General features: G+C 46.2%; 1 protein-coding gene across 1 annotated transcript in view; it reads right to left on the bottom strand.

The window, feature by feature from the left end:
- intu (inturned planar cell polarity protein) overlaps positions 1-12500 on the bottom strand; it is a 26223-nt gene that overhangs the window by 3916 nt on the left and 9807 nt on the right. Inside the window, exons 5-14 of the mRNA XM_076289697.1 lie at positions 10625-10743; positions 10266-10355; positions 9953-10030; positions 9149-9326; positions 8560-8613; positions 8289-8351; positions 6906-7118; positions 4705-5223; positions 1724-1818; positions 1-142 (exon numbers count right to left, since the gene is read on the bottom strand). The exon at positions 1-142 is cut by the window's left edge and continues 48 nt beyond it. Coding sequence (XP_076145812.1) covers positions 1-142; positions 1724-1818; positions 4705-5223; positions 6906-7118; positions 8289-8351; positions 8560-8613; positions 9149-9326; positions 9953-10030; positions 10266-10355; positions 10625-10743 — 1551 coding nt within the window. The remainder of the gene's footprint in view (positions 143-1723; positions 1819-4704; positions 5224-6905; positions 7119-8288; positions 8352-8559; positions 8614-9148; positions 9327-9952; positions 10031-10265; positions 10356-10624; positions 10744-12500) is intronic.

The following is a 12500-nucleotide window of genomic DNA, read 5'->3' as shown; positions in this document are numbered from 1 at the left end:
GTGGTGGAAGTTGCGTATGAGCTGCGGGTGGATGGTGCCGCTGAGCTGGGCCATGTCGCGGTGCGTCGGGGCGATGAACACGCCCTGCACACTCTCCATCAGCACGTAGTGGAACAGGGTGTTCTCCAGACCCGACGTCAGCCTGCGAGGGACAGCGAGACAGAGAGAGGGAGAGAGAGAAGGAGGGAGAGAGAGAAAAGGAGGGAGGGAGAGAGGAGAATAGAGATTTTCAATTTTAATCCAATTTCATTTTATTTACAACAACACACTTTATTTATGAAATGATCTCATGGCACTTGACAGAGCCCAGAGCCTGAACCCCACTGAGCCTGAGAAGGAAAACGCAGAGAGGGTTGAACTGGTCCTTTGGAGAAAGCTAGAGGGAGGAAAAATATGGAGAGAAGAGAGAGGACATGGAGCTGTAGGAAGAAGTGTGGAAGGAACACAGGAACAGCAGGCCGAAGGATAGTATAGATACAGACAGGATGAGAGAGAGAACATTAGGGTAGGGAGAGAGTGAGAGAGACAGAAAAGAGTGAAAGAGAGAGAGTGTATGCAGCAAGAAATTAATGGATAGAGTATGCGATGAGATGCATTCAAACAAACGCAGGGGAAAAATCCTCTCACTGACGTACTATACTCATGCAATTATATGTGATTGACAGCAGTAACTAATTTGACACGAGAGAAACAGGCGAGTTAAAATACACAGCAGCCGACACGCATCACAGACTCCTAATTTACATAATGCTCACGAGCCTCACGGTCCACTGCAGAGACCAGGAGAGAAAAGCCCTCCAGGAAACGGTATATATGAGCGCTGGGCCTATTTTCAGCTCCGTGAACGGTTCGTAAACTGTGCTGAGAAACAAGCGCCTTTATGAGAAGCAGACGGATGACCCGAGGACTAGACGCGGCGCGGCGCTACGGTGCCGGTGGGGAGCATCATCATCACGTCACCGGCCTATCACGTCCCCCCCCCCCCCCGCCCCAGTGGGGCTCCGTCTGGGAATGGAAGCCGTCGCTCCCGTGTGCAGCTACAGCAGTTTCCATGTCTCTCATGCACATGTGTGGAGAGTGTGGGGTGGGCTAGATAATGCAATGGGCTTGCTGACTACTATGAGTGAAGGAGTGCAGAGGAACTGACATAAACGTTGGCAGCTTGAGTAGGGGAAAGAAGGAGTGATTGAGAGGGAAAGAAGGAGTGATTGAGAGGGAAAGAAGGAGTGATTGAGAGGGAAAGAAGGAGTGATTGAGAGGAAAAGAAGGAGTGATTGAGAGGGAAAGAAGGAATGATTGAGAGGAAAAGAAGGAGTGATTGAGAGGAAAAGGAGTGATTGAAAAGAAAAGGAGTGATTGACAGGAAAAGAACGAGTGAATGAGGAAAAGAAGGAGTGATTGAGAGGACAAGGAGTGATTGAGAGGACAAGAAGGAGTGATTGAGTGGTTTGTGGTTTGTGTATTTCCTAGAAGGGTATTCAGTTGCATACAGAATGAGTTGGTAGAGCGGCCACCGTTTGGCTCTTTGTGGAGCCGATGGAGAATACTTCTAAAGTGAAGCTAAACCTGAAATCACATTTTAAGGAGACAAGTACGGATATCAGCACTTGTTGGGAAGCTTTTTGCGGCACCACTGTGGAACATCAAACCGTTCCAGTGAGGAGATTTTAGATGGATCCGGTTCTTGATTAGTCCTGTCTGGGAGGGACAGGGTGTCACTTACTTCAGTGTGCTGTTCATTTCCTCTGTCTCTCTCTCAGTCAGGCTCTTCCTCAGTGAACCCAGGTAGAAGGGGTTTGGGTGCTTCAGTTTGGGGGTCTATACATCCACACACACACACACACACACACACACACACACACACACACACACGTAATAATTAATAATTGACACACATTCACAAACAAATATACACATACACAAATGACAGCTACTTAGAATAACCTCAGTTAAAGGTAAGTTAAGGTAAGGTTCAGCGAAGTAAAACATTGCCTGTCTGCATATGGGGTAATGATGTATCCCAATGATTCTTATCATTTATAATGTAGATATTTATTCACTTTCGCCATAATCTCAACCATATAATTTTTAGATTAGATTAGATTAGATAGACACGTTCGCCAGCTCAGGTATGTGAGAGGCTGCGCACCAGCTGTGTCCAAGTAAGAGTGAGTGTCCAGATTGACGAGCTGAGGGTCTTCGCTTTGTGACACTCTACACCGAGATGACATCATACCACGTTAGAGGCACGTAAATCTCCCACCTCTGGATCTCGGGTTCCTGGACTGACCCCTTACAGAGGCCTCCATTTACATGGATACCTGGACCAGGCCGGACGCCGTCAGAGAGCAGCGCACATCGCGCCCCCCCCCCCCCCCTCACTACCACACGTGCGGCCTCCCATCTGTACAGTATACAGGGCAGATGTTGAGTTCAGTATACAGGACAGATGTTGAGTGATGGTTTCAGGGTTTTGTGTGTGTGTGTGTGTGTGTGTGTGGGGGGGGGGTCCTGTATTTATGGAGGGTGTTGGAAACCCAACGTGGATGTTCCAACACCTGCATGCTCCACTACAGCTGTCTGTGCTACTGCGCCATCATCAAGGGCTGTTGTGGTGCTGAACTGATACAGTATATTTGGCTGACTGAATAATCGGTTGGCTAGGGAACAAGGAAAGAGTCCGTTTGGAGTGGTTAGGAACCCTGGAATGCTGGTCTGCCATGGTTTTAGAAATGTTTAGATGTATTTAGTTTGGCAAATTATGTAAATGGTCTTGGGGTCTATCTATTAGAGATACGCGGATGGGCTATTATTTCAACCGTAACCGCATAGCAAAACTTATCATCCATCCGCCATCCATCCGCACCAACGTTTTTTGACCAGTTTTCAAATCCGCACCCGCCCGCCATCCGCTGGTTGTTTTAATGTACATGGGTGATGCGGTGCTACTGACGTGAGGCTAGAAAGCTCTTGCCTATTCTAGAAAGACTGATCCAATGCAGCAAATATATTAAAAGGCTAAAGTCCTACATTGGCTATGTTGTAGCCTATCCCCAGAATATCAGCAGCAAAAGTCTCGCAAAAGTCTCCAAATAAAACGCAGCCTGTAGCCTACAATTGTATCATTGTAATAAAAAACGCAATTTAGCACATAATTTCAACATGCTGCTATTTAGCCTACTAATTAATGCCTATTGTACTTTTTTTTTGGCAAAAAGAAAGAAATCCTTAATAAAATAACAAGTCATTCACATTATAGGCTACTTTACGCACTGTAACCCACCGCACAGCAGTGCAACGTGCATGTTTACATTTTTAGTAACAACTTGCTTGCTTGCCTTACACATCTAAGTTTCCCGACTATTTTTATACCTTCTTTTTTCCGCTGTGGATGTTACTGAGCTTGTAGAAGTTTTAGCTCTTACGTTCTGAACATCTCGCACTGCCATTGTCAGTTCTGAGTCATATCACATCATAATCTGTCTCCCTTTTAAATGCCTATTCCCTGAATGGTAGGCTAAAATGACTATGTGTTTTATATATAATATCGAAACAAAATAACCCAGTCAGTCTCATCTACGAGATGTTTAGGCCTCCTCCAATACTGGCAGCTGGGCTCATAGGTTGCAGATTTGCTTAGTGGCCTACCAAGGCTCTGCAACGAGACGCGACATGGGAGATGAATCATCGGTCAACTTGCACTGTAGCCTATTCTACTTTCTTATTGCACACTGGAGAGAAAAACATGCTGGTAGGCAACGATAGGCTACTTAATTTAAACTTTGTTACCTTCAGTGTGTGTGTGTGTGTGTGTGTGTGTGCGTGTGTGAGGGGTTGCTCAGTGAAACATCGGAGTACACCAATTCCGCAACACCGTCTCTGATAGATAAACAAAGCAGCATTCATAGAAGCAACTAGGCCAAACTGCCTGATGAAAATTTGACTATTTCAAAGTGTGCTCGTTTTTTTCGGATGTAGGTAACACAATTTAACAATGTATAGGCTATATTTTTTTCATTTGATTGGTTCAACCGCCACCCGCCCGAATTTAATTAAAATATGATATTTCTTCACGTCATCCGCCCGATCCGCGGTTTAACCGCGGAGTCCGCGGCTGTAACCGCGAACCGCGCATCTCTACTATCTATAGGTTTGATTCTGTCATTAACAACATCCTGGTGGATCTTTCAACGACTAAACTAAACAGTGCAGAACACAGGGCAGAAGGTTCACATCAACAGCATTTCTGGCAGGTGACCACCAGCAACTCCTGTTGCTTTATGTGCTTTACAAATAAAGTGACTTGACTTGACATGTACAGTGTGAAATGTGATGCTGTGGCGTTCTATGTATTCCCACACATGGGAAGCAGTGGCATCAGTGACGGTTGATTAACAACTAAACCAAATCTTTGGTGGCATTCTATCTATTCCCACAAATAGGAAGCCATGGCATTCTATCTATTCCCACAAATGGGAAGCCATGGCATTCTATCTATTCCCACAAATTGGAAGCCATGGCATTCTATCTATTCCCACAAATGGGAAGCCATGGCATTCTATCTATTCCCACAAATAGGAAGCCATGGCATTCTATCTATTCCCACAAATGGGAAGCCATGGCATTCTATCTATTCCCACAAATAGGAAGTGAGGGCATTCTATCTATTCCCACGGATGGGTAGCGTTGGCATGAGAAACTCACCCTGAAGAGGTTCCCACTGCCCCCGCTCCCATCTGATCCGCCCGAGCCAAGCGAGTCCCGCCGGATGAACGCGGACGCGGAGGTGGCCGGCGGCGTCTTGCGGGCCGAGTCTGGCGTGGAGCCGGGGCTGGGAGGCATCGCGGCGCCGCCCACGTCCACGTGCCCACCCTCGCTGCCGCTGTCCGACAGGCTCCGCTGGGGGCTCGGCCTGCGGGCGCGCGGGGGGAGGGGCCTCAGGGCGTTGGCCAATCGGCTGATGGACGGGAGGCGGTCCCTGGCGGTTTGACCTTGACCCTGCCCTCCCGCCAACCCCGCCCCCGAGGGCAGGAACCAGTCGGCGCAGGAGAGGCAGGGGGCGGGCGGGGCGTTGAGGCGCTCCTCCATGCCGGCCTCCAGGCCCTCCAGCTGCAGCAGCGTGGCCTTGACCTGGTCCACGTACACGCAGTCCGGACCCACGGCGCCCTCTACAGGCGACGCACAGCCACCTGCCTCCAGCAACACACACTGCATCAGATGCCTCTGAGAGAGAGAGAGAGAGAGATGGAGAGAGATGGAGAGATGGAGAACACACACTGCATCAGATGCCTCTGAGAGAGAGAGAGAGAGAGAGAGAGAGAGAGAGATGGAGAGAGAGATGGAGAGATGGAGAAGTGAGAGACAGAGAGAGGAGAGAGATAATGAGAGAATGTGTGAATTCTTAAATAAACAGAGGAAGGTGGGATGGTGAGAAACGGATGAGCGGCAGACAAATGAAGAGGTGGAGAAGAGAGGGATGAGAGAGGAGTGAATGAGCAGCAGAATCTGAGCTTTAATCTGAGTGGAATGTGCCAAGTTCTCTCAGTAACAACAGCAGGAGGAAGGCTCGGCACACACACACACACACACACACACAGTGGGACCTGGGTACCATACATCACCACAGCAGGAACAGTGCAATCACTGTAATTCATCAAAACCCAAAACACAGACCCGCAAACACACTCACACACAGAGAAAAGTAATCATGCCCATAGACATATGTCATTTCTGATCAATGCAAACACAGTCGTCGCCATACAAAACTATTCGATGCAACACACAACATAACCAACTGTAAAGCACTCACACACACACACTCACACACACGATGGATATATGGACCCAGCATATGGCTTGAATCCAACACACACACTCAACACATTCTCACCCACATGCTGAGACGAGCTGCTATCATACTGTTTTATTAAAGGCCAGCAGGTAGCCAAAGATGTGTGTGTGTTCATAAGTACACACTCACTGGACCTGGACACACACACACACACACACACACCCTGACCTTCAACCCTCACCCAGCGATGATGTAGAGCCCAGACAGCCAGGCACATACAGACATGATTACTATAATCAAGGATGTGTGTGCAGACCCGATAAAACACAGGAACATTGTAAAACATTCCAGGGCTGAAAGGACACATAGGGTCAGAGAATTACAAAGGCTAGAACAGACGTTCCTGTTCCTATCAATGTTATGTTCCCTGTCAAACAAACACTTACAGTACTTTCTCTTCTGTTCCAATCATACTCTTGTACAGATTTCTGTTCGGTTTCATTTCAGCTCATCTTAAGCTCTGCTGCTAGGAAGGCGTCTTCTGAGCCGGGCTAGCAGGAATGGAGGAGCGCACTCTCTTCTCTCTCATACACATGAACACACACAGACTTGGACAGAGCAGGGTGTGTTTCACCAGCAGGCCACCCACACATCAAATAAGCACGCGCACACACACACACACACACACACACACACACACACACACACACTACAAGCTTACAAGTGTGAACTATCAGGTCAGCGGTGGGCTGTGTAGGGTGCATCTCTAGGGAAACATCTTCATCTGCACACTCACTCACACGCATGCATGCACACCCACACGCACATACACACACTCACTCACACACCCCCCTAATGAACAGGGATTAACAACCCTGTGGTTCGGCATAGCCTAGTGGTGGGCTGGGCAGGGTGTGTCTCTGGACAAACACCATCCTACACACCACAAGCTGGCACACACACACACATAGAGGCGGGAAGTATCGTCCTTGGGGCTCAGTGTAGTGCAGTGGTGGGGAGTACAGGGCTCCCTGCAGGGGAAACACAGATACATACACACACACACACACACACACACACACACGCAGACACACACACATTCTCTCTCTCTCACCAGGCCCACGATGAGCAGGAAGTATCGTCCGAGGGGTTCTGCGTAGCCCAGCGGTGGGGAGTGCAGGGCTTGGCGCTGGGGGAACACTTCCCTCCAGATGACCAGCTGACCCACGCGCTGCTCGGCGGCCAGTGGCAGCAGGCTGTAGTGCTGGCAGTAGAGGCACACGTCACGCAGGTCCTCCTTCGGCAGGTGGTTCGCTATCAGGTAGCCCTGCAGGCGGACAGCACAGGTCACTTACTCGTCCACAGATTTCCATCATTTCCATTACATTCCAAATTTACATTAAGTTTGCAAACTTTCTTCAGCCATGCACTGTGTAGGAACTGAAATTGTCTAGGGATTGTGCAAAAAATTATATCTTATCAAGTGTTATAATCTTATATTAAGATCTAATTAGTATTGTTTAGTATTGTTTTAAAAATCTAATTAGTATTGTTTTGTTTTGTCACTTAAGCTTATTTGACTCAAAATATGTCAAAATCGTCTTAAATTAAGACATAAAAACAAGTAAATTTTTCTGCCAGGAGTAAGTAATTTTATCTTAATTTAAGATAAGATTGAAGATTTAAGACAATTTAAGTCTTAATTTAAGTCTTTAAGACAATTTAAGTCTTAATTTAAGTCTTTAAGACAATTTAAGTCTTAATTTAAGAAGATTTTGACTTATTTTAAGTCAAATAATCTTACAAGAAAGCTCAAGGTAAGTATCTTTATACTAAAAACAATACTAACTAGATTTGTTTTATCTTAATATAAGATTATAACACTTGATAAGATATCAGTAATTTTATGCAGTGTGAGGTTAATACATGAGGGCGGGTTATACATGGGAATGCATTTCTTTTTTTCATTCCTCTTTATGATTAAAGCACGATCTGATTCTGATCCACTGGGCTATTGGACACTGCGGTTAATACACGGGGCTGCTGATACACTAGTTAGTACACGTACATACTTATCTACAAATTGCATCCCTGTATCCTCAGATACCAATCTACTGATTACATCCCTATTACCCATACCTATTCATAGATGACATACTTATTCACACACATACATACAACATGCTAAATTTACTCATAACGATATTCATCAAATGTACTGCACACATTTGATATTATAAGCAAAAACTTCCTTCTCAAAGACAGATTCTAGTACTCTATGAAGACAGGATTACGCAAGGCCTCTGTTTCATAAAAAACTTTGAGGTAAACTTGCAATGGCAAGAGTAGTCACTCACACAAACACTGGGCAAGTGTGAATAACATAGATGACAGGTTCCCTCCACAAAAGTGTGTATGAAGTGTTTGTGTGTGTGCGTATCCTGTGAACAGTGTGTGAGGGGTCGGGGGTGCTGTGTGTCTGACATGGCTGGCTAACCTTGTAGAAGAGACAGGAGCCCAGGGTGACATAGAGACGTCTCATGCCATAGAAGTCCTCTGACTGTGTGACGGAGGACGGAGAAAGACGGAGTGCAAAGGAGAGAGAGAACGAGATGAGAGGAAGATATAAAAAAAGTGTACAGGGATAAGAGACAAGGGTGATACAGTTAAGCATTTGTTTGAGTCCAGGGAAGATATTCACATACCACTAACATAGACTCTGGACTGAGTGCAGTCGCCCATGATCTCAGATCTTAACATCCCCTTACCATGTCTCCAAAATCAGCCGCCTCAAAGTCTGACAGCACTGTGTCTACCTCCACCTACAACAGACAAAAACACCAAACCCAAAGTCAATCCTATGATCACTCCCATGATAAATACCAAAATCAGTCCCAAACCCACTAAACATTAGACGTCTGATGGACGTGTAGATCATGTCTATATTGCGTCCGTGGTCCAAGACCAATTCTGGACGTCTACACGGCGTGCAAACTAGGTCCATTATTTGGACGTCTAACCATGACCCCACTTGAACGTCAATATGCAGTTCAACATTTGAACGTCAGACTAGGTAACTTTTTTGGACATCATGTGGACAACACTCTGCACCTTCAGGGGACCAAAATTGGACATGCAAAACAACAATAAAAAGACGTTGTTTGGATGTGTCTTTGCGCAGTGGGAAATCAATCAAAAGATCAATCCCATGATCAACCATCTTGAATCAGGTGTTTTTGGTAGACCTTTTGTGTGCGTTTCACCTTTACAATTAGACCGGTCAACATTTTTCATTCTTCTCAAACTGAATTAAACTTTCCCAGAGAACCCCAAGAGACGCCCACACACTCCACCTGCCTTGATCTCTGGGGGAAGAGTGAGCCAGCGCACGGCAGGCAGGCCGTCCAGGAAGAGGGTCCCCGAGACGTCAGGGGTCGTGGGGCTGTCAATCAAACAGGACGGCTGGATGAGCTGCTGGAAGAAGAGGCAGAAGAAGTGGTCCAGCCGCGGAGAGTTGTCCTCCTCACAGAACGCACTGGAGCAGTCAGCGACCAGATGGGCCAGCATGAGACAGACAGACAGACAGAGAGAGAGAAACAGACAACCAGACAGAGAGAGATAGAGAGAGAGACAGACAAACAGGCAGAAAGAGAGAGAGAGACAGACAGAGAGAGACAGAGAGTAAGAGAGACAGGCAGACAGACAGAGAGAGACAGGCAGACAGACAGACAGAGAGAGAGAGAAACAGACAACCAGACAGAGAAAGATAGAGAGAGACAGACAAACAGGCAGAGAGAGAGAGACAGAGACAGACAGAAAGAGAGAGAGAGAGAGAAAGAGAGAAAGACAACCAGACAGAGAGAGATAGAGAAAGAGAGATAGAGAGAGAGAAAGAGAGAGAAACAGACAAACAGACAGAGAGAGAGAAAGAGAGACGGATAAAGAAGAGGTAAATATGGAGGATGGGACAGAGAGAGATTTAGAATGAAAGAGGTGGGGTAATGTTATATGGATAGAACAGTGAGTGTTGATTCTGACCACTGTACATCTCAATAATGCTAAAAACACTTCAGACCAAACATTGAGTAGTGTGTGTGTGTGTGTGTGTGTGTGTGTGTGTGTGTGTGTGTGTGTGTGTGTGTGTGTGTGTGTGTGTTTCACCTGTCCAAAGATCCGTACATGACCCTGAGTGTGCGCACCACTCCCTCCACCACTGACTGCAGGTAGATCAATGGCACTCTGCAGCAAAAACACACACACATATAATAGACGAATACAAGAATAGAACAGAATAGAATAGGTCTTTATTGTCATTGCCACAGGTACAACAAAATTTAAAGTGCCATTACATACCAGTTACTCAAGCTATACAGCACTCATTTGCAATGATACTATTACAACAAACATGGCCAGCGATCAGCCTCCCACCACCAGTGATTCATCAGACTAAATACAGTTAACTGTGCATGTGTACCTGTCTGCGGGCAGGCCGATGACCAGCAGGTTGTCCCCCTCCTTCCAGTAGCCCACATGAACCAGCTGCCTCTTCAGGAGGAGAGAGGAGCTGGAGATGAAACAACGGGACAGAGAGGGAGGGAGGGAGACGTATAAAATGCATGAAAGGAGAGGAAGCAAAACAGGAAGAAATGGGGGTAACTGGGGCTTCATAAAGACACAGTGGCAGCCGATGAGGGTTTGAAGAAGGGCCTCAACATGCTTAGTGGTAAAGTCCCCTTACAGAAAGAGCCTTATTACTGTAATGCCAATGTGTGTATTTACAAATGAATTATTGTGTTTGTGTGTCTGTCTGTGTGTGTGTGTGTGTGTGGTCACCTGATGATCTGTCCCCCGGTGACATTCTCCAGCATGTCACACAGAGTAAGGAAGATGCCCCTCACTCCCTTCAGTTGTGCGGACGCCTCAGACACAGGGTACTGGTACAGTATCTCCTGCTGCACACAGAAAAACACGGCCTGTCAGTCTGGCCCAAATCCGCACTCTGTCTGTGTGCAATGACAAATGTGGCGTGTGTGTGTGTGTGTGTGTGTGTGTGTGTGTGTGTGTGTGCACACGTGTGAGAGAGAAAGAGAGAGAACATGTATGCTATGTGTACATGTATGCTATGTATGCTATGTGTACATGTAATTGAGCTTGTATGTATGCTATGTGTACATCAGTGTTGCGCGGGTTTGGTCACAAGCAGCCCGCGGTCGCCCGATATTTTAATCAACCCGACCGCAACTCGGACCGCGAATATTAATTAGGACAAAATTATACCCGACCCGCGATCCGACCCGCTTATTTACAAAATGTGTGCTTTTGGTTATAGCCTGCATGTAGTGTGACAGTAGGCCATTTCTGTAAAACAAACTACTTTATTTGCTAAACTTTATGCAGTAGAACTACACGCAGTAGGCATGCAGGACATAATGTTTGCGCAGGAGAGAGAATGAGAATAAGAGCGCAAGCACGCACGCAACCACCAAGGATTAGAACACTAGGATAAGATTTGAAGGCCATGGACATACATCTTTCTTTCGAAAAACAGAAATGGTGAGGCAAGGTAGGCAAGAGAGATAGGCATTGCTGGTCAAAACGTTAGCGTAAGAACTGGTTTATAATGCTGAATGAAGCACAAAGCTTTACTAAAGCACATCCACTGTTTAAAGTCACAAACACAACGAACTAAGGTAACTTGTATGCATGCGCGAACATACCGGTAGATATGGCTGTGTAGTCTGTGCCATAACATTTTATTCCTGCAGGCTGCCCGTTTTGGCTGTCATACTTTTAACTTGTACTACTGTCATCTTCTTTAAGAACTTTTCCCAATATTTCCCATAGCCTATATCGCTTTTCCTGAAGGGGTGTCTTTATTATTTTAACTCGCGTCTTCAGCTTCTTTACTGTTTACTTTACTGTATTGATTCTAGCCTTCTCGTGATATTTGAAGTAGGCTAGGCCTATTTGTAGAAAATATATATTTAATTAATTTTAACTGACCCGCCCGCAAATGACCCGAATATCATTAAAATATTTTGTTTATGTCTCATAACCGCGGGTGACCGCGGTCATCCGCGGGCGACCGCTTAATTTCGGGCAGACCGCGCAACACTGGTGTACATGTAATTGAGCTTTGGCAATAATGTTCATGCAACGTTCATGCCAATAAAGCTTTCTTGCATTGAATTGAATTGAGAACCTGAGATGTGTGTGTGAGTGTGTGTGTGTGTGTGTGTGTGTGTGTGTGTGTGTGTGTGTGTGTGTGTGTGTGTGAGTGTATGGTAGAGAGAGAGTATGTGAGTGCAAGAGTGGGAGTGAGTGAGAGAGAGTGTTTGAGAGAAGAACCGTAGAAAAATGGATATCTGGGTTAAAAAATGTGCCCGGGAAAAAATAAATCTTAATAGATCTTAATCCTTTCACAGACACATACGCACACAATACTATGGGAGGGTGAGAGGGAGTACTGAAAAGAGCCCAAGGTTTTATCAAGACGCAAGCTCCATAAACTCACATGCTCTCGCCCATCCACCCCCTAATCACTCAGCTATGCTCGGGAAAAGAGCAGCAGCTACAAAAGAGTGCAGGGAGAGTTCATGGAGGAGAGAAGTAGTACACCAAGGAATGAGAGTAAAAAAGCTGAACAAGACATTCATGAACACACAGGCACACACACACACACACACACACACACACACACACACACACA

Source organism: Alosa pseudoharengus, unplaced genomic scaffold (assembly GCF_046254945.1).
Source record: "Alosa pseudoharengus isolate Yale_2024_CS ecotype anadromous, Long Island Sound unplaced genomic scaffold, YU_APseudo_1.1 YU_APseudo_1.1_scf_17, whole genome shotgun sequence".
NCBI classification, from domain to species: Eukaryota; Metazoa; Chordata; class Actinopteri; order Clupeiformes; family Clupeidae; genus Alosa; species Alosa pseudoharengus.
The sequence above is the reverse complement of the archived record's forward strand: the minus strand, read 5'-3'. Positions and strand labels throughout refer to the sequence as shown.